Genomic DNA, 23,356 nt, shown 5'->3' with positions numbered 1-23,356 from the left:
CATACAATTAAAATTGGTCAGATACTAAGCAGCAGATGGGAGGTACACCCTTGTGTATAGGGTACTAAAGAATATAAACATAAGCAAAAATAGGTACCACCGCTCTATAGGAGACCAAATAAGTACTGCACAAGCAGAACCATAAAAATGAGGGCAACTAATAAACAAAAATGAAAGAAAAGTGAATCTAGGTGTCAAATAGTTGTGACTGCACTTCAGGGTGGACCTGAATAAGATCCTGCCTGCACAAATGCAGCTAAACAGTATCGAACCAATCTAATCAGTTTTTATGAAGAGGTAAGCTATAGGCTGGACCACGGTGAGTCATTGGACGTGGTATATCTCGATTTTTCCAAAGCGTTTGATACCGTGCCGCACAAGAGGTTGGTACACAAAATGAGAATGCTTGGTCTGGGGGAAAATGTGTGTAAATGGGTTAGGAACTGGCTTAGTGATAGAAAGCAGAGGGTGGTTATAAATGGTATAGTCTCTAACTGGGTCGCTGTGACCAGTGGGGTACCGCAGGGGTCGGTATTGGGACCTGTTCTCTTCAACATATTCATTAATGATCTGGTAGAAGGTTTACACAGTAAAATATTGATATTTGCAGATGATACAAAACTATGTAAAGCAGTTAATACAAGAGAAGATAGTATTCTGCTACAGATGGATCTGGATAAGTTGGAAACTTGGGCTGAAAGGTGGCAGATGAGGTTTAACAATGATAAATGTAAGGTTATACACATGGGAAGAAGGAATCAATATCACCATTACACACTGAACGGGAAACCACTGGGTAAATCTGACAGGGAGAAGGACTTGGGGATCCTAGTTAATGATAAACTTACCTGGAGCAGCCAGTGCCAGGCAGCAGCTGCCAAGGCAAACAGGATCATGGGGTGCATTAAAAGAGGTCTGGATACACATGATGAGAGCATTATACTGCCTCTGTACAAATCCCTAGTTAGACCGCACATGGAGTACTGTGTCCAGTTTTGGGCACCGGTGCTCAGGAAGGATATAATGGAACTAGAGAGAGTACAAAGGAGGGCAACAAAGTTAATAAAGGGGATGGGAGAACTACAATACCCAGATAGATTAGCGAAATTAGGATTATTTAGTCTAGAAAAAAGACGACTGAGGGGCGAACTAATAACCATGTATAAGTATATAAGGGGACAATACAAATATCTCGCTGAGGATCTGTTTATACCAAGGAAGGTGACGGGCACAAGGGGGCATTCTTTGCGTCTGGAGGAGAGAAGGTTTTTCCACCAACATAGAAGAGGATTCTTTACTGTTAGGGCAGTGAAAATCTGGAATTGCTTGCCTGAGGAGGTGGTGATGGCGAACTCAGTTGAGGGGTTCAAGAGAGGCCTGGATGTCTTCCTGGAGCAGAACAATATTGTATCATACAATTATTAGGTTCTGTAGAAGGATGTAGATCTGGGGATTTATTATGATGGAATATAGGAATATAGGCTGAACTGGATGGACAAATGTCTTTTTTCGGCCTTACTAACTATGTTACTATGTTACTATGTTACTATGAACTGGGGTGCCAAAGGCCCAGCAGCAACCAACTCCAATTCCCCACTTTTCAGCTACATGCAAATGTGACGTTGTCTTCTATCACAAATTTATATAACTAGGTAGACTGGTAAATGAATACGACTCTGCCTTTATCTGTATATAGTGATTCAAGTATATAGGGCCAAGTGCTGCTCATATAAGAGGGTGGTGGCCCACTCCTGCACAGGGGCCCACCGGAGGATTCTCCTGTTCTCCTGTGGGCCAGTCCAAGCTTGCTGTCAGGTATATTCTACTCTGAAACTCTCCGACGTTTCAGGAGGAATTTACTGTAAGGATGCCAGTGCTGCTGCAGGTGGTTGACCGGTCTTTTCCTTGTGTATATGTAAGGGGTTACAAAGTGTTATGGCTCCCTTGGTAACCCCTTTAAGTAGTGTACATTATTATATATTTCTGATGCTTATATACAGGTCCTTCTCAAAAAATTAGCATATAGTGTTAAATTTCATTATTTACCATAATGTAATGATTACAATTAAACTTTCATATATTATAGATTCATTATCCACCAACTGAAATTTGTCAGGTCTTTTATTGTTTTAATACTGATGATTTTGGCATACAACTCCTGATAACCCAAAAAACCTGTCTCAATAAATTAGCATATCAAGAAAAGGTTCTCTAAACGACCTATTACCCTAATCTTCTGAATCAACTAATTAACTCTAAACACATGCAAAAGATACCCGAGGCTTTTAAAAACTCCCTGCCTGGTTCATTACTCAAAACCCCCATCATGGGTAAGACTAGCGACCTGACAGATGTCAAGAAGGCCATCATTGACACCCTCAAGCAAGAGGGTAAGACCCAGAAAGAAATTTCTCAACAAATAGGCTGTTCCCAGAGTGCTGTATCAAGGCACCTCAATGGTAAGTCTGTTGGAAGGAAACAATGTGGCAGAAAACGCTGTACAACGAGAAGAGGTGACCGGACCCTGAGGAAGATTGTGGAGAAGGACCGATTCCAGACCTTGGGGAACCTGAGGAAGCAGTGGACTGAGTCTGGTGTGGAAACATCCAGAGCCACCGTGCACAGGCGTGTGCAGGAAATGGGCTACAGGTGCCGCATTCCCCAGGTAAAGCCACTTTTGAACCATAAACAGCGGCAGAAGCGCCTGACCTGGGCTACAGAGAAGCAGCACTGGACTGTTGCTAAGTGGTCCCAAGTACTTTTTTCTGATGAAAGCAAATTTTGCATGTCATTCGGAAATCAAGGTGCCAGAGTCTGGAGGAAGACTGGGGAGAAGGAAATGCCAAAATGCCTGAAGTCCAGTGTCAAGTACCCACAGTCAGTGATGGTGTGGGGTGCCATGTCAGCTGCTGGTGTTGGTCCACTGTGTTTCATCAAGGGCAGGGTCAATGCAGCTAGCTATCAGGAGATTTTGGAGCACTTCATGCTTCCATCGGCTGAAATGCTTTATGGAGATGAAGATTTCATTTTTCAGCACGACCTGGCACCTGCTCACAGTGCCAACACCACTGGTAAATGGTTTACTGACCATGGTGTTACTGTGCTCAATTGGCCTGCCAACTCTCCTGACCTGAACCCCATAGAGAATCTGTGGGATATTGTGAAGAGAAAGTTGAGAGACGCAAGACCCAACACTCTGGATGAGCTTAAGGCCGCTATTGAAGCATCCTGGGCCTCCATAACATCTCAGCAGTGTCACAGGCTGATTGCCTCCATGCCACGCCGCATTGAAGCAGTCATTTCTGCCAAAGGATTCCCGACCAAGTATTGAGTGCATAACTGAACATTATTATTTGATGTTTTTTTTGTTTGTTATTAAAAAACACTTTTATTTGATTGGACGGGTGAAATATGCTAATTTATTGAGACAGGTTTTTTGGGTTATCAGGAGTTGTATGCCAAAATCATCAGTATTAAAACAATAAAAGACCTGACAAATTTCAGTTGGTGGATAATGAATCTATAATATATGAAAGTTTAATTGTAATCATTACATTATGGTAAATAATGAAATTTAACACTATATGCTAATTTTTTGAGAAGGACCTGTATAGTGTTGTCTTTACTGCATTGTTGTATTCCACACTGTTTGGTAGACACTTTAATAGGGAAAGCGCGGTACTCTGGTTGGGCCACTAGATGGGTGTATTCTGGTCTACTTAGTAGTAGCTGAGAGTTTACACAGTACTGTACATAGTTATTTATAGGAAGGGCACAGTGGGGCAAGGCAGGAAAGACTTCCTGATAGTAGTCAGTCAGGGCAGGGCACCCATAGTGTGCAGAGGGGCCCTAGAGCCCTCTGACGATGCCGTGCCATGCAACGTTATATCAAGTCGTTGGACCGGCCATCCATGCTCTGGGAAGGACATCAGTGTTGGAAGCAGTGCAGCAGTGTTGGCAGCATAGTATTAGTGGGACTGCGGTTGCTACACAGAAGACTAAGCAGTACAGGCAGGTCACTCATCATGGCACATGATTGCTTGGGCTAAGGCCATCGGAGCTGAGGCAAAGCAGCTATTGAGGGAAAGAGGCCCTCGGAGCTGAGGCGAAGCAACTATTGAGGGAACACCCACATAAGGGAAGCATGCTGGACAGAGAGGATGCTAAAGAACCAAATCGGACGGTTCATCCTGGAAGCGGGCTTAGTGATAGGAACAGAAGGAAAGGAACATAAGTGTGTGCTGCGGAAACTGATTTCTAATTTCTGTAAGGAAAATGAATATACTGGAACAAGTAAATCTGTTGTTGTTAAAGTTGAATTGGACTGTGTCTCCCTTTGTGCAGTACCATTAAAAAGAGGCCTCCTGATACACTGAGTGGACCCAGACGGCGCAGAGACACAGGACACAGGTACGCAGCAGAATGGACATTGTGTGCATGTGAAGGGGGCCAGAGTGTATGGCAGGGGTTGCTCTCGGCTATGGCTACCTCCCTGGCCCCATCTCACATATAAATAGAGAGAGACCAGTCAGTTACCTGCAGATGTTGGGAGGGTGGGGTTTGGCGCCGGACTAGTCTGGCCTCTCCCTGCAGCCAGATATTTCAAGTACGGTATATTTTTGTCTAAGATGGCAAAAGCCAATATACTTGTCTGCGATCATGGAGCTAGGATCTGATTCATGCTGCTCGTCGTTTGGGCAGCATGAGTCAGATGAAATGTTCCCTTAAAATCCATGCCGTCTGATGTAAGTTTTACACTATATCAGTATTTGCTATATTACCGCCCTCACATGCAGATATTCCTGGCTTATTTCTGCATAATCCTACAGCTGTTCTCGCATTAATTAATAGATGAGGGATAGATTTCATTTGTATTTCTAGCAGAACAGGTGTCAGCATCCAGCTCCAGCTGCACCATGGAATGAATAATACATGACCGGTGACCCACAAACCTGAAAAATGAGAGTCAGATCTATGAAGCAAGACTTATCGTGTACTAATCTGCTGAAGGGAATCCAGAGTGCAACTGGCCTGGAACGAAGAGGAGCTGAGAGCCGGCAAGTGACACATTAGAGACCAGCGCAGTACTGAAGGCGAAATACCACCTTTTCCTGCATCGCAGAAGTGTATTATTATTATTATTATTATTATTATTATTATCATTATTACTTTTATATTGTCATAAAATGTATAGTGTTACACTGTGTATTGCCCAATTTACCGTACTTATTTTATTATTCCTACTATTACATTAATAATTTATGCTTGTAAGAAATGTGATATTCCTGTGTTAATAAATGGTTATCAGAGAGCTCTGTAAAATGTATCCCTCATACACTGTTTGCTTGTGTTGTGCTTGTCTAAGTGAAAAATAACAAAATAACAATAGGACATATTTAATTCAGTTGAGTCAGGAATCAGCAAGAAACTGGTACATTAAAAAGAACATCAACTAAGCTCCATGTTCGCTGAGCCCCAAATAATTTTTTGGCAACTCTTGCAAAGTTAACAGAGGGGGATGTGGCTTACAGCTGATAACAATTCTACATTAAAAAGAAAAATATATATGGTAATTTTTCTACTCGAAAAAGTTTATGTAAGCTACAATAAATAAGGTTCTACTAGATCTCGTTCTGGCAGCGCCTGAGGGACTGTAGAAACATGAAATAGGGTCCATCACAGTTTCATTGGGGTGTTTGCCGATGTGAAAGAAATCATAGCAGGATTTACAACAGAAGAGCCTTCAATGTAGATGTGAAAAGAGTCTAAGACTATACAGTATATGACCGAATCTTCTGTACAAAAGCCTTCCACATGGATGTAATCAGTCACTAAGATCCGATGTGCATCATGTTGGCAACTATGTAACAGAAGATAAATATTTTGCTCCCAATGGTCCAAAAGAGGATATTCTTCAGCACCAAACCAAAGTGTCACGGGGATACCACAACAGAGAGGGGTATCTGCTTCTGGTTACATAAACTCCTGCACTTATTAGAACTGCTTCACCATCTTATTAAACAGTGCAATTTTTTTCCTTGCTCTGTCATGGCAAGGGTTCAGTTGATCTCCTTGAGTTCTCCATCCTGAATTGTCTCAGCTGTTCTGTGTTGGCCACTCCCCTCTGGTATATATGCTCGCCATTGGCACTTGGGAGTTGCCAGTGATAGTTTTACTTCCTGGTTTGGTGGTGAAGGAGAAAGTTCGGTATTTGGAGCTGGAGGTTGGAGAATTTTTCTTGTGATTGCTGCGTGGAGTTGGTTTGCGTGTTTACTGTTGTCCTCAAGCATTTAGTTTCCCCTTCCTATACCTTCTCTGTTCCCACTCTGTTGTTTTATGAGTGTATTTATATAATTGTAGTTTTCTGTTATTCCTGTCTGTTTACTCCTGCTTGTCTGGTTAGTGCTTTCCTATACACTTCGGCTCCTCACCGCCCTGGGTGGGGTAGGGATCAGATAAGGGTTAAGTTAGGAGCATAGATAGGTGTAAGATTCCAGCATCTCCACCATCCGGGGTAATCAAGGGGACAAAGATGGACTAGGTTTCCCCTAGTTCAAAGGGTCGGGTAGGTGCCCACAGTCCCTAGTGACTACGTGACACAAAGTAGTTATGACTTGCAGATTGTGCACATATTGAAAAAAAACATACTGCTCATGCATTTCGGGTAGAAAAACCCTTAATTGAAACTCGTAAGTATTATTGTTTTTTTAAAATATGTGCATAGGAGTTGTGAGCTGAATTGACACCTTTTCTATTATTTGTATAGATATTTCCCAATAGTTTTAGTAAGGGCTACCTACCATTATCTAGGAATGACACTGCATTGTGTTTTTGGTAAAATAATTTGTTTTTGTTCATTCTAAAATCTTTACCAAATTACAGCAAAATGCAATGATTAGGGCTTTAAAAATATCAACACAGTAGGAAAAAGATTCTAAATTGTAATGTCCTCAGTTTGCTCTAGTCTGCTGTAGATTATTTCTGGATTTCTCTAGTGGATTTAATGACAAATCTGTTGTAAAATCACTATACAGATTTTAAGACATCCTCCAAGCCACAGATTTCCACCAAACACTGCACTGGAAATATTATATGTTACCTAAAAATGTGTCAAAGAGAACCCAAATAATGTCATTGCTGAGCGCCTAAATAATAATACTACCACATGACATGTTTACAAAGAACCGGTTAGCAGTGCTTTAGGGGCAAATGTAGGTTGTGACATTTAGGCCAGTGTTCAATATATAAGTTGACCTGATTCATAAATCTATACTTTACTCCAAATGTAAATTAGAGTGCCAGTGCACTGGGAGGTAAGATGCACTTGCAGTTCATGGTTCTTCTTCAATTCTCCCCACCCAATGCAGCGGCATTATCGGTTAGCAGAGACAGAGGCTGTTATGTTGAGATAATCTTACTAACATTAGCTTCTGTGTTCACAGCCAACAAAATGCTGGGGAACGGTGCTAGTTGGAGAAGGCTGAAAAGAAGCTGTAGACGGCAGGTGCACTTGTACCACCAGGCGCACGTTCAGTCTAAGTTACATATGAATTGCAGATGTCTCTGTAATGAGTCAGGACAACATAGGTATCGTTTTCATTGCACAAACACATGGACTTATACAACACTACCTCTGGTTGCCACCTAAAATGCGGCAGGCAGGTTCCTTTAATACCACCATATGAGACTATCAATTATAACGGCATACAAAACACACATAACAAATCAATGTAATACAGTGTTCTATTTATTCCACATAATAGTTCCCAAATAATACGCCAGATATTGCCCAGATGCAGCTGAAAACAATGATTGCTAAGGGTACACACCACAAAACAGTAACCGCTATACTCCCAGAATGGAGCAGAGAAACAGAAGTCTAGAAAAGCAGCTGTGAATACTCAGCCTTCAGCACTATGCTGTCATCGAGAAACAACCAGGTAATTCGTTCTTCGATATTTCATAATATGCCTTAGAAAAAAAAAATGTCTTACTCTGTTTTATGGGTGTCAATCTTGTGAAAAAGTTCGCTCAGTTCTTCTGCACTCAGGATCCCATCAGCAAAATAAGCTTTGAACTCGTCAAAAGAAAGTTTTCCATCATCTGTAATAAGAGAAGAAAATGATATAATGTACAAAAATACCAGAATAAACAAGTCAGTGAATGCCGGGATGAAACATGTAATGGCTTACAACCATTTATGGCTTTATGCACCAACAAGAGAACAAGTCGTCACTCACAGTATGTAAAAAAGGAAAAGAAATGACGGTTTGGTAATGAATATTAAAGTCTAATAAGAAAGAACAGGTCGGCTTAGGCTGGATAGTTTTTTTTTCTAAATTTAATATTTACAGTATATACCAGAAAAAGCTCCAGATCACAGTACATATGAAGCAGGAGCAGTGATGGATGCCTGACAGTGGCATAGACTCCACTGTAAAAATAGTATGTGTTTCACAATTAGGTTTCTAACAGGGCTGAATAGAAAAGTCTACTAAGCTGTTCCATTATTTTTTTTCTTTTCGTACACTAAGGCCTCATTCACATGTCCATGCTGCATCTGTTTTTATCATGGATAGAACACGTACCCACTTATAATCTATGCTGCCATTCACATGCAGGGCCGGACTGTCCATCTGGCAATTCTGGAAAGTGCCAGAAGGGCCTGTCTGGAAGGAATCGGTGTGCCATCTGTGCGCTGTCCATATAGGTGGATTATAATGGGGTAAAAGGGGCTTGTGCCTGCGGTCCTGAAGACTATAGGAGGAGCTGCGCCTGCTTGCTGCCTCATCATCTCACTCCCAGTCCCAGATCACTGAACTGTAACCTCAAGAAAAACGTGGTGCCGTCTGGAGAGAGAAGCAGGAAGGCCAGGCACCGATACAGATGTCACACTTTTAGGGTATGTGCACACGTTCAGGTTTGTTCGCGTTTTTTTAGCGATAAAAACGATATAAAAAATCATTAAAAACGCATACATTATGCATCCTATCATTTAGAATGCATTCTGCATGTTTTGTGCACATGGTGTTTTTTTTCCGCGAAAAAAACGCATCGCGGTAAAAAAAAAGCAGCATGTTCATTAATTTTGTCGATTTTCCGCGTTTTCCCCGCAATTCTATTCATTTGGAAAAAAACGCACAAAAAACGCGTCAAAAACGCATGAAAAAACGCGAAAAAAACGCATGCGGATTTCTGGCAGAAATGTCCGGTTTTTGTCAGGAAAATTTCTGCTAGAAATCCTGATGTGTGCACATAGCCTTAAGTAGCCTACTTGTTGCATGGAGTCTACGATGCCAGATAATCTGTGTCTACAGCCCATGGAATATAAACCAAGCACTGCTCCTTGGGTTGGAAATGATGGTAATGGTGCATTTCCTTGAGTCGTATATGTTGCAGTTCCATGAAGCCAAAAAAGGGCTCATATACACCTAGTCTAGAAGTTAAGCGAGGGCAGACATGAAATCAACCAAATTCTAGAGAAGATTCCTTATAATAATGTTATGGTTCCTCCTAATTATCACACAGAAGGGTCATATCTTCCGCGTTCCCCTCAGGTCTAGATGAGTTGAAGACACATAAATGATCTTCGCTCTATACAGGAATATAATGATAAATTCAGTCCTGTCATGTTCTTACCATTCTTGTCTGCTCTTCTCAGTATCTGAAAAATAAAAGAAAAAAGTAATGACTACCTCTGTTCAAGTGACAGGCTTATTCATGCCAATTAAATCTTATGTGACATCTTTTTAATATGTCTTGTAGAAGCTTGGGTAATGCCACTGATGGCTTATGTGACTCACAGGCAGCAGAATAATACACTTTGTTATACACTGTAGGTAAAACAGTCTAAATATCTATTTAATTCACCCATTGTATATATTAGTTGAATGTTGGCTGACCGCGCTGATTTTGCAGCCAACCAACTAATGTATATGAGGTTGTCCTGATTTTCCCTTGATTGCAATGTTTTGTTGGATTTCAACATGTCTGATCCTTTCTGCTCATGTGAGATGTCTGGCAGCAACTTTTTTCCTTCTTTTTACAGGATAAACATCTAAACCCTGTCAGAATACTCATATTTGTAGTAAAACACTAATAGAATTTTGCTGTGTGGCAAATTAACCTGGTGGAGCGAATCCGGCTTGAGTTCTATGGGTCTAGGGTGCTTTAAGGGTAACATGGGTGCAGTAATTGAGATCATTGTACACTGGGCATACTGGTCATAAGAACATGTCAGAAATGGTCCTATCAGCCACACAGCCCCATTGTCCCATCTACGCACCCCATTATCCCGTGCCGGGCAACTGCCTCTCTCAAGCAAGTGGACTTTGAGTAGCCTCTTGTTATCATGGTCTCTCACATTGGAGCTTTAAATAGGTTCTGAAGAGGCTCCAGTGGTTGTATTTTCACTGATCCATCCAGCTGTGCAGGTGTAAGAGGGTGGTGCTGTTATGGACAGTAAGGAACACGCTGTCACTTTAAGAGGCTGCACCCCCTTGTCTGGAATGTGATGGAATGTCCTGCTTCTCCCCTGCAATAATCGTTGATGAACCAGTCTGTGCAGAGTGCAGGTGTGGAGCTGGAGCAGCGTGTGTGAGCTGAGGCTGCTGCAGATAGGACTTTTTGTGCTGATAGCTGAAAGAGAGAAGAACTGTGTCCTGATATAGCTGCAAGTGAGCCACTAAGATACAGAGAAAGGGATTTACAGTTTCCAGGAGCATCCCTAGGATCCAGAAGCAAGGAGAAGACCACGTTTCACAGAGCTGACAGAAAGCCGTGCGCACCACCGTATTCGACTTCTGGGGCCCCCCTGGGACTGGATCTGATTCTCCAACATCACCGTGAGTCTGTTCCTGTTTGGTACACCTGTTAGGGCCTAGTGTAGGCTTCAATAGTCAGTATGCGGGAGCTGTGTGGCCTGCTTAGTAAAGGCCAGGGAGGCTATACATAGAGTAGCATCATCACTCGTTTATTGTTTACATTTGCTTGTTAGACATATTTTGAGTCTGCAATAACTGTAGCACCTTGCTGTTTTACGGAAAAGTTAAAGTTCATAACTCTTGTAAATTGTCTGTTGCCATTGTATACCCCTGTTTGCATATTCCTCATTCCCTTCATTCCTTGCCTTCCAATAAATCTACCCTTTGTTGTTTGCACCTCATCTTGTATACAGTAATCTTCCTGCACCGTGGTGGTCCCCCGGCCATCGCTTCAAGTGGCGCTGCGAGCAGGGTACTGTCACCAAGATGGAGGCAGCAGACAGCAATGGCGGGAATGCTAATGTTAATGGAGATGCTGTGGGCATTGGTGGAACCCCTGCAAGGACACTCCCTATGGGCACCATATTTAGTGTGCTACCAAAGTTTGACGGCAAGAATATGCCACTGTCTGACTGGGTGTCCCGGCTGCAAAGCACCCTGAAGATTTCTAACATCAGCCCAGACCTTGAAGTGGACATTGCGTTAACTGCCCTAGAGGGAGAAGCCCGTAGAAATGTCTGCCTACAACCAGAACTCACCCGCAGTACCCTGAAGGAGCTAGTGAAGTTCCTGGAAGAGATCTACGGCGAGACTGCTAGCGCCGGACACCTTCGTGCCAAATTTTTCTCTAGGCTGCAGCGGGAAGAAGAAGGAATCTCTCAGTATGCAACAGTAGTGCAAGAAGTGTTAGCAGAGGTGCAGAGAAAGGAGGCGGATGGATTTGGCGGCATGGGCTCCAAAGACCGGATACTCCGAGAGCAATTCATTCTGGGACTGCACAGCACATCCTTGAGGCGACCACTGTCAGAACGGGTCCGGGCAGATCCGGCTCTTACGTTTCGTCAAATCCTGTCTGAAACAGTGGCCCAAAGTAAAGAAGAGAACTATGCGTCTGGGGTGATGCGTGTCCAGGGCGCCAATACCAGAGGGGACCCAAACCATCAGGAGGTGCTGGTCCAGGTGGTGCAAGACTTGCAGCGGTCTCTTGTCAACGTGCAAGAGAAACTGACCCATATGGAGCGAAGAGTGGGGGAACTACAACAATCTGACCCACCATACTCATGCAACCATTCTTCAGCCCGACCGATAAGGGATCAGTGGGAGCAAGCCCCCTCCCGTCAGGCATCGGAGGCACGAGGACAGGCTCGAGGTACCCCTCGGCGAGGAGGAGGCATCCAATGCTGGGAATGTGGAGGATGGGGGCACCTTGCCAGAGACTGTCGGAACTATACTCAAGGCCAGCGGAAGCCACCGTTAAACTACCAACCACCGCAGTAGTGCGGCACTCTGCGGGGAGGCGAGAAGAGAGGCCGCTCCATATCAAAACACTTGATTGCTGGGAACCCCATCCTACGTGCTGAATTCAAAGGAGTTCTAGTGGATTGCCTGATAGATACCGGGTCACAAGTGACAATGATGCCAGAAGCGTATTTCAAGCAGCATTTCCAGGACCTGGCCAAGCCAGAAAAAGAGACATTGATCCGTTTTTTTGCTGCCAACCAACAACTGATCCCGGTCACAGGGGTCGTGTGGATGAATATTCGAATCTGTGGGCAAGAAGTTGGGAGAAAAGGGATCCTGCTAGTCCCTGAGCCTATCAAGGAGGATGTGCCTGTAGTACTGGGCATGAATATCCTACGTGAACTCGATCAGATTATGTTTACCAAACGGGGACCTGGATATTGGAAGAAGGCTACTACACATAAGCCTACCCAAGAAGCCCTTCAACGACTGATCCGCGTCTGTGGGACGCAGAAGAGTGTGCCATCTTATCAGACAGTAGGGGTCACCAGGGCTCCTGGTAAAGAACCTGAAATCCTACCTCCCGAGCGAGAAACTATAGTATACCTTCCAGTGGGGACTCACCGCAACCTTGATGGGTTGGAAGTGGTTGTTCAACCTGTGGTAGGCGGAGGAGTGGACCAAGAAGTCATGATAGCTCGTACGATAGCTGTGGTCCAGCGAGGACATGTCCCCATGAGAGCATTGAATGTGGGCCCCGGGGAGGTCACCTTGCCACGAGGGACAGATCTGGCCCTAGTGTACCTACATAAGGGTGAAGTGGTGAGTCAGAAAGAGATGTCTTTATCACCGAAAGAAGGCGCGGGGTGGACCCTAGCAGTTACTGAGGGGGACGAAGAGACGCCATCCCCGGAGTGGAGTGGACGGGTCATCCTTGATCAAATGGAAGTGGATGTGAAGGCTCTGGGCCCTGAGCGTGTGCAAGCAATAGAAACTATGCTGTGGGAAAATCAGGCTGCATTCGCCCGTCACACCGAAGATTTCGGCTGTACTGAAGCCATCACACATGAGATACCATCTGGGGAAGCTCGTCCAATTCGAGAATGATACCGGCAGATCCCGCCCAAGATGTATCAAGGGGTGAAAACATTACTGAGGCAGATGCTGGATTCAGGAGTGGTGCAGAGTAGTCAGAGCCCTTGGGCAGCCCTGGTGGTGCTCATCAAGCAAAAGGATGGGACCATCCGGTTCTTTGTAGATTACAGGAAACTCAATGCCTGCACTGTTCGAGACTCGTACCCGTTGCCCCGCATCGAGGAATCCTTGACAGCCAAGTACTTCTCCACCCTGGACCTAGCAAGCGGATACTGGCAAGTAGCCGTGGCAGAGAAAGACAAAGAGAAAACCGCCTTCATCCTCCCTATGGGGCTGTTCGAGTTTAACCAGATGCCCTTCGGGCTCTCCAATGCTCCAGGCACATTTCAACGGCTGACGGAAAAGTGTTTGGGAGACTTAAATTTTGAGGCTACCCTGATCTATCTGGATGACATCATTGTATCTTCGACCTCATTCGAAGAACACCTTGCCCGGCTTGGACAGGTACTCGGAAGACTGCGGGCTCATAACCTGAAGGTGAAGCCAAAGAAGTGCCACCTCTTCAAGAGAGAGATCGAGTACCTGGGCCACATAGTGTCACAAGATGGAGTTCTACCCTCGCCAGAAAATGTGGCTGCTATCCAGAAGTAGCCAGTCCCTCGAACCGTGAGAGAATTCCAGGCCTTCCTGGGACTGGCTGTGTACTACCGCCAGTTTGTTAAAGACTTCGCAAAGGTGGCGGGTCCTCTCAATGAGTTGCTGAGGGGGACCGCTGGAGTGCTGAAGACCCAGCGCATCCCCTGGGCACAGGGACAAGACAAAGCCTTCCAGGCTATAAAGAATGCCCTTACCTCAGCCCTGATTTTGGCCTACGCAGACTTCGATCAACCGTTCCTGTTGTACACAGATGGTAGCCTTCATGAACTCGGTGCAGTACTTTCTCAGATACAGGATGGACATGAGAGAGTCATCGGGTATGCCAGCAGGTCCCTGCGAGACAACGAAAGAAACCCTCACAATTACAGCTCCTTCCAGTTAGAGCTCCTGGCCCTGGTGTGGGCAATGACAGAAAAGTTTGCAGGCTTCCTGACAGGTACCAAGATTCAAGTTCGAACATACAATAATCCCCTGGCCCACCTTGAGAGTGCTAAATTGGGGGCCTTGGAACAACGGTGGGTGGCTCGCCTAGCCAAGTCCGACATTACCATCCGTTATCGCTCTGCTATCGAAAACGCAAATGCTGATGGGCTGTCAAGAGTGACTGTGGAGACTCCAGTGGGGAATCTTGATGAGCAACTCGAAGAGGAGGAAACCTGTCATGATTCCCAATGGCAGGGACTTAGGCAAAAAACGGACAAGCTCTAGGAAGGATGGTATCTTAGGTAACCGCGATACTGAACCTAACACGCAACTAAAAATAGCCAGGGGGTGTGCTTACGTTGTCTCTAGACACCTCGCGCCAGCCGGAGAACTAACTACCCCTAATAGAGGAATACACAGACCTGACTTGCCTCCAGGGAAACCCCAAAGGTTATAGTAGCCCCCCACATATAATAACGGTTAGGTAAGAGGAAAACACAAACGCAGTATGAATATAGATTCAGCAAAGCGAGGCCCTCTGACTAGATAGCGGAATATACCAAAGAGGACTTCGCGGTCACCTCAAAACCCTGAACAGCCATCCTGGAATTACCTTAACTCCGTTGTCAACTCATGACACCGGAGTAGCAATTCCAGATCACTAGAGCTTCCAGCCGCATGAGATATGAAAATGCATGCTGGACAAAACAAACACAAAAGCCAAAGATTCAACTTAGCTGACTTGCAGACTTGGAGCAGGAAGCAAGCAACAAGGTGCTCTGATAACATTGATTGCCGGCACTGCAATGACTGGGAAGCCAGACTAAATAGGAGACTCCCAATTTCCTAATGGAAACAGGTGCACTGGAAAAAACAAGACACCAGTCAACCAGTACCACCAGTAACCACCAGAGGGAGCCCAAAAACAGAATTCACAACAGAAACCGCATACTTTCGTAAGTTTAAGCCCCCAATGGTTGCGGCCCAGTCAAGAAGGGAGGCCTGCGCATTACCCCGGTCCCTGGGGAGAACCAATGAGGAATGGGGACACGTTCAGGATGAAGACGAAGGGCTGAGACAGATGAAATGGTGGGTAACTCAAAAACGGAAGCCTGGCAAACAAGAGAGAGATGATCTGGACTCTGAAATGAGGAGTGTGTTACACCAGTGGGATAGACTGGAAGTGCGAGAGTCAGTGCTATATCGCAAGAGGCAACAGCCAAAAGATATGGAAGTAAGGTGGCAAGTGGTCATCCCAGGAAAAATGGCTCAAGAAGTAGCTAAAGAAGCCCACGAATTTGGAGCGCACTTCGGCCCCACAAAGACCTACCAATGGTTACAGCGGTATGTGTATTGCCCACGGTTGGAGTTTGTGGTGGAAGAGGTTTGCTGGCAATGTCGAGTATGTGACCTCATTAACAGTACTAAACAGAGGGCACCCATCCAAACCATACAAACTAAGGAACCGCTAGAAGTCTTGATGATCAACTATCTCCTCATGGGACACTCTGCTCGGGGGCTGCAATACTGTTTGGTGATGACCGATCATTTCTCTAAGTTCGCAGTAGTCACTCTGACTAGAGATCAGACTGCGGAATCGGCAGCGCAAGCCATTTGTCAAGACTTCATCCGGGTGTATGGGTGCCCAAAGCGCATCCACTCTGACCAAGGCGCATGTTTCCAAGGCAAGGTGATAGAAGAATTGTATCGTATGTATGGCATCGAGCGGTACCGGACCACCCCTTACCACCCTCAAGGCAACGGAGCTTGTGAATGCTTCAATCGGACCTTACTTCAAATGCTGAGAACATTGGAGGATGATAAGAAGGCGTGTTGGCCAGACTATCTGCCGGAGTTGGTCTGGACCTACAACAATCGGGTCCACTCCACCACAGGTTGTACCCCCTATCTACTGTTGTTTGGAAGAGCTGGACGAGAGATCATTGAGCTGAATTTGGAACAGCCAGAGGAGCTGATGGAGCGAACTGTACCTTCATGGGTGAAAGAGCATCGGCAACGATTGCAAACGATACGGCGGTTGGCGGGTAAGCAGCTGCAAGAAAAAGAACATACGGGTCGCAAGCCAACTCAAGAGATACCGCCCCAACCTGGAGCTTGAGTATTAGTCAAAGAGAAACGCCCCAAGGGAAAACTAAGTGAGAGATGGGAAGTACAGCAATGCTAACGGCCCTGTCTACAAGGTACAGATTGAGACTGGGGTATCTGCCCCTAGAGTACTTCACAGAAATATGCTGCGGCCTTGCTGGTCTGAGGTCTGTTCTCCACCATTGTCGCCTGAAGGCGCTACTCCACTTCCTGAATCTGTCATGCCTGATGGTGAAATCAATAATGAGTGGTGGACCGTCCCTGACACAGTAGGGGGTCCTCAGCTGCACAGAGACGGTAATCCCATGGATGTACCAGTACCGCCATGAGAGGACGAGACCAGACAAGAGCTCGCAATGTCTCCTGCAACAAGTGGTCCTCTGGAAGATAGTCAAGCCTTGCCTGACAGCCAAGAGCTTCGGAGATCCCAGAGGTCTAATGCAGGGGTTCCACCAGTGCAATATGTAGAACAGTGTGCTCTGTCTGTTTTTACACCTTTGTTGCCTCCTCCATTACACTTTTACCCTGATGCTGTGGTGGCCGAGGACGACCATCATTAAGAAGGGAGGCATGTAAGAGGTGCTGTTATGGACAGTAAGGAACACACTGTCACTTTAAGAGGCTGCACCCCCTTGTCTGGTGTGATGGAATGTTCTGCTTCTCCCCTGCAGTAATCGTTGAAATGAACCAGTCTGTGCAGAGTGCAGGTGTGGAGCTGGAGCAGCGTGTGTGAGCTGAGGCTGCTGCAGCTAGGACTTTTTGTGCTGATAGCTGAAAGAGAGAAGAACTGTGTTCTGATATAGCTGCAAGAGAGTCACGAAGATACAGAGAAAGGGATTTACAGTTTCCAGGAGCATCCCTAGGATCCAGAACCAAGGAGAAGACTACGTTTCACAGAGCTGACAGAAAGCCGTACGCACCACCGTATTCGACTTCTGGGGGCCCCCTGGGACTGGATCTGATTCTCCAACATCACCGTGAGTCTGTTCCTGTTTGGTGCACCTGTTAGTGCCTAGTGTAGGCTTCAATAGTCAGTACACGGGAGCTGTGTGGTCTGCTTAGTAAAGGCCAAGGAGGCTATACATAGAGTAGCATCATCACTCGTTTATTGTTTACATTTGCTTGTTAGACATATTTTGAGTCTGCAATACTTGTAGTACCTTGCTGTTTTACGGAAAAGTTAAAGTTCATAACTCTTGTAAATTGTCTGTTGCCACTGTATACCCCTGTTTGCATCTTCCTCATTCCCTTCATTCCTTGCCTTCCAATAAATCTACCCTTTGTTGTTTGCACCTCATCTTGTGTACAGTAATCTTCCTGCACCGTGGTGGTCCCCGGGCCATCGCTTCACAGGGACCATTTTATACAACTGCAATCTTTAGGGTAACTTGTATCTTATAAGGGTGCAGACACTGATGAAATTTGAAAATCTGTAAGAATTTGCAATATTTGTGTTGTGTATGAGATTTTTAGAAATGTTGCTCCGGCTTAATAATTTCCTTGTTTTTTTTTTCAGTCACTTTTCTTTTTTTTCTCTTGTGGTATTTACTGGCCTTAATTGCACCAAATTCATCAAAAAAAGCTCACTCGGGTCAAAGTCAAAAACAGGCTTTCACCTGTCATTAACCATTTTTGCAACTTTTTGAGCAAATAGTCACAAAAAAATAGAAGTTTTTCTTGAGGTGCAGAAAATCATTCCAGGAGATACTACAGTGGAGTTGCGCAAAATCTCGAAACCATTTAAAGAGTTGAAAATAACGAATTAGCCAAAAACATCTGAAATCACTAAATTCTACCCGCAAAGCAGGAAAAAAAGGAGGCGAGCGCATATGAAACAGATTTTAAAAAGCCACAAATAGAATAAGGGGTGCAAACAAAAAAAATGGCACAAATAGAATACTGAATTGGGTACAAACAAAATGAAAGATGCAAAACACATAAAACTAGACAAAATAAAATGATGAATGGTGGCCCTTATGTACATGCAGCATATTTGTAATTTACAGCTTGTCAATTTATGCTGAGATTATTAGAGATTATCAGATCTTTTGAAATTCAAATTTGTTGGTTTTGCTGAATGACAGCCTGACTACAGTGTGTGAGTGGAGCGAGCTGTCGCTCAGTGTGCATGGGCGTGATTACAATCGCGCTCCCAGGATACTGTGCTGACAGAGTCCCTTTAAAGCACCTCTTCAGCATTTTTTTTCGATTTCACTGCCTGAGTGGTATCACTAATGTCTGTTCCCAATCCCAACCCCTAGTATTATACCTACCAACTACCAATGGCACTAAGGTCCTGTTCCCCCATCTTGTGTCAGCAAATCATGACTGCTTGGAAGTCAGAGGTAACGGTCACAAGCTCGCAATGTAAGCCCTACAAAAAGGCATGTCTGCAGCACACGTTAGGCATAGAGGAGCATCATCATAAAAACATACCTGAGGGATCCACACGACGTACAATCCACAGACCCAACTGCAGCCAGCACACTCTATGTAAGGCTACTTTCACACTAGCGTCGTTTGTAATACGTCGCAATGCGTCGTTTATGAGAAAAAACGCATCCTGCAAAGTTGTCTGCAGGATGCGTTTTTTTACCCATAGACTTTCATTAGCGACGCATTGCAACGTATGGCCACACATTGCAACCGTCGTGCGACGGTTGCGTCATGTTTTGGCAGATCGTCGGCACAAAAAACGTTACATGTAATTTTTTTTGCGTGTCGTGTCTGCCATTTTCGACCCCCTCCTCCCCGGACATTACAATGGGGCAGCGGAAGCGTTGTAAGACTGCTTCCGCTGCCCCTGTCGGGCAACACTTTCACAACGCGCGTCGGCACGTCGGGCCGACTGATAGCGACGGCCCCGTGCCGACGCTAGTGTGAAAGAAGCCTAAGTCTATGAGAGCCGTGATTTGACTCATAGATTTTCATAAAAAAGTGACTTATGGGTCACCCAGCAAACACTGGAAAGATGCCATTATGATTATCCACTTCATTACGAATTCATAGACACCAAACATGTCTAGGTTCTTTTTTTATTTAAATGGTGAAAAAAAATCCAAAGTTTGTTAAAAAAAAAAATTGCTTCATTTTCCGAGACCTTAGCCTCTCCATTTTTGAGGATTTAGGTCTGGGTGAGGGCTTATTTTTTGCGTGCTGAGCTGACGTTTTTAATGATACCATTTTGGTGCAGATACTGTCTTTTGATTGCCCGTTATTGCATTTTCGTGACAACCAAAAAGACGTAATTCTGGGGTTTTTACTTTTTTTTCGCTTTCGCTATGATGTTTACCTATTGGATTAATTCTAGTTACAGCTTGATAGAGCAGGCGATTGTGAACTCGGTGATACCAAATATGTGTATGTTTGATTTTTTTTTATTGTTTTATTTTGAATAAGGCAAAAGGGGGTGATTTAAACTTTCATATTTTTTAAATATTTTTAAAAACTTTTTTTTCACTTTTGGCATGCTTCAATAGTCTCCATGGGAGACTAGAAGCTGCCATAAGCCAATTGACTCTCCTACATAGAGGCGATGATCAGATTGCCTGTATGTAGCAGAATTGATGACTTGCTATGAGCACCGACCACTGGGCAACGCTCATAGCAATCCAGCTATGAAAACCATAAAGGTCTGCTGGAGAACTCTGGTTGTCATGCCGACCCATCGGTGATCCGCAATCATGTGACGGGGTCACGAATGGGCGGGATTTCTGGCTCACTAGACGGCAGCGCGTGTTAAAGTTTAACAGCGGCATTTAACTAGGTAACATCTGCGGGTGGATCTCGATTCCACCCACGGCTGTTAGAGGCACATGCCAGCTGTTTAAAACCGGAGCCCACCGGAGCCCACATCGAAATAGGAGACACGATATGCGCAGTAGTAGTAACGCAGTGGAGTTTCATAGTATAACATACCTGTTGACAATTGGGCAGCCAAGCTGTAATAATTATAGGGGATAACTCAGGAGACTCTTTGCGTGGAACAAGACAACTACAGGACACAGTTTTATAAGTGGTAAAGTCTTTATTATCACACGGTGATTCAAACAGGTGCAGAGAGAAACTCAAGTCCACAACACTTGGTGCAAATAATAAACGCAGCTTAGCAGTCTATAGGAAACTTGAGAGGAAAATGCAATGAAGCAGAAAGTCTATGAAGCACAGTTATTCTTGAGGATACTTGACACGAATAAATCCTTGTCTTAGTCCAGGCACAGATAGATATGCTTATTAGGCAGTTCAAATCATATCTTAGCTCAACCAGGGAGGCCTGGTTAATAGTCTCAGGTTATTGCAAAGCAGCAACAGCTTACATGACCAGCAAATGCAGATGGAAGTAAACACGAACAGCAGATGAAGGAGGATTACTGGAACAGGTGTATGCAGCAGGAACTCAGAGCAGAGTAGCAGGATCACCACACAGGTTCACAGGAGCAGGTGTATAGCCAGGGAGTAATCAGAGGTCAGGAGCTGGATGCAAGGCAGAATACTCTAGCACAGACTGAAGGCTGGGGTGGAGTTTTATAGCAGGAGACACAGTGCACATGAGACCAAAGATGCCATCTTGAAAAAGGGCAGTAATGCACAAAAGGTAAAAAATGTTCAGAGTCCTGACATTACTCCCTCCTTAGAAGCGGCCTCAGGACGATCCTGGACCTGGTTTCTCAGGGAATCTCTGATGAAAATGAGAAATCTTCTGTTGGGCATTGATGTTTTCCACAGGTTCCCAAGAGTCTTCCTCAGGGGGATATCCCTGCCATCTTATCAGATATTGGAGCCGATTCCTGCAAATCCTGGAATCAATAATTTCCTCCACCACAAATTGTTCTTGCCCATCAATCACCACAGGCTGCGGAGGTGGCACAACACGTCCCTGGAAGGTATTAGGAGATACAGGCTTTAGTAAAGATACATGAAAAACTGGGTGTACCTTCATTCTCCTAGGCAGCTTCAGCCGGCAGGCCACAGAGCTCACAATACCGTTGATCTTGAAAGGGCCAATGAATTTCTGTCCAAGTTTTTGTGAAGGAACGTTTAACTTCAGATTCTTATTTGCTAACCTAACCACATGGAATCTCCTACCTTGAACATGGGTGCAGGTTTACGGAATCTATCAGCCGATCTCTTATAATGTTCTTGAGCTGTGGTCAGGGATTCCTTCAGAACCTCCAGATTCTGTCTCATCACAGTCAGCCTTTCCTCCACTGCCGGAACCGGAGAATTAATTGGAGATCTAGGTAAAATACACGGATGATAACCCAGATTGGCAAAGAAAGGTGTAAATTTAGTGGAGGTGCTCTGAGAATTATTATATGAAAATTCGGCTAACGGCAACAACTCCAAACAATCATCCTGGAGATGGCTGACATAACATCTTAGATATTGTTCCAGCGTCTGGTTGGTACGCTCAGTCTGACTATTTGTCTGGGGATGGTAAGCAGACGAGAGACAGACATTAATATTGAGTGCAGAGCAAAACCCCTTCCAGAATCTTGAAGTGACCTGTACTCCACTGTCAGAGATGATCTCATCCGGAACCCCGTGCAACCAAAAGACATTCTGTATAACCAAGTTCACTGTATCTTTAGCTGAGGGGAGGCCGGTGCACGGAACAAAATGAGCAGCTTTAGTCAGGCAATCAACTGCCACCATGATTGTATTCATGCCCCCCGATGTAGGTAGCTCCACAATAAAGTCCATTGATATAGATCCCCAAGGGCGGGACGGAACAGGTAATGGTTGTAGAAGGCCCGTAGGTGCCACATGAGGAGTCTTGTAACGGGCACATACCTCACAAGAGAGAACATAGTCCTTGGTATCCTTCAGGCAAGTTGGCCACCAGAAGAATCGGCTCAGGAACTCTTGTGTCTTCTGTCCCCCCCTGTGACCAGCCAACTTGGAGTCATGTACCAACTTGAGGATCTGCAGACGGACGACCTCAGGGACGTAGATACGTCGATATCTGAACCACATGCCATTCTTAAAGACAAGATTAATATCCACAGGTGGGTTGGCCAGAAATATATCACCTTCATAGGCCTCCCTGCACTCCTTCCACAAGTCCTGATCGTGGATAACTCCGATGAAATTGGCATCAGATAGAATGGTCTTGGACAGGGCTCCAGGTACGGAATCCGCAGCATGGATTCGGGACAAAGCATCAGCCTTCCCATTACGAGAACCTGGACGGTACAAGATAACAAAGCTAAATTGATTTAAAAATAAGTTCCAATGAGCCTGACGAGGAGAAAGACATCTAGCGGATCTAAGGAACTCTAGATTGCGATGGTCAGTTAGCACTATGATCTGTTGTGCAGCTCCTTTCAGATGATGCCTCCATTCTTTGAAAGCCGCAATAATAGCCAGCAATTCCTTGTCTCCCACGTCATAATTCTTCTCTGCTGAGGTTAGTCTACGGGAAAAGAAAGCACAAGGATGTAGCAGACCCTTCTCTCCAGTGCTTTGGGAGAGAATAGTCCCCAAAGCATTATCAGAAGCGTCCACCTCCACAATGAAAGGAAGTGTTGGATCTGGGTGTATCAACAGCGGTGCTGATGTGAAACAGACTTTAAGCTGATCAAAAGCTTCTTGAGCCTGTGATGACCACTTAAAGGGCTTTTCCTTCTTTGTCAAGGAAGTAATGGGACGGACAATATCAGAAAAATTTCGAATGAAGCGTCTGTAGAAATTTGCAAAACCAATAAAACGTTGGACCTCCTTAACGTTCTTGGGTACCGGCCAGTCAAGGATAGCCTGAATCCTACCAGACTCCATGTTCAGCCCCTGGGGAGAGATGATATAACCTAAGAACTGTATCTCAGAACCATGGAACTCGCATTTCTCCGGCT

General features: G+C 44.9%; 1 protein-coding gene across 1 annotated transcript in view; it reads right to left on the bottom strand.

Moving 5' to 3' along the window:
- Positions 1 to 23,356, bottom strand: part of NECAB1 (N-terminal EF-hand calcium binding protein 1) — a 209,188-nt gene that overhangs the window by 169,456 nt on the left and 16,376 nt on the right. The window contains exons 2-3 of the mRNA XM_077270809.1: positions 9,640 to 9,664; positions 7,995 to 8,103 (exon numbers count right to left, since the gene is read on the bottom strand). Coding sequence (XP_077126924.1) covers positions 7,995 to 8,103; positions 9,640 to 9,664 — 134 coding nt within the window. The remainder of the gene's footprint in view (positions 1 to 7,994; positions 8,104 to 9,639; positions 9,665 to 23,356) is intronic.

The sequence above is a fragment of the Ranitomeya variabilis genome, chromosome 6 (assembly GCF_051348905.1).
Source record: "Ranitomeya variabilis isolate aRanVar5 chromosome 6, aRanVar5.hap1, whole genome shotgun sequence".
Classification (NCBI taxonomy): Eukaryota; Metazoa; Chordata; class Amphibia; order Anura; family Dendrobatidae; genus Ranitomeya; species Ranitomeya variabilis.
Note: the sequence above shows the minus strand (reverse complement) of the source record. Positions and strands in the feature narration are given on the sequence as shown.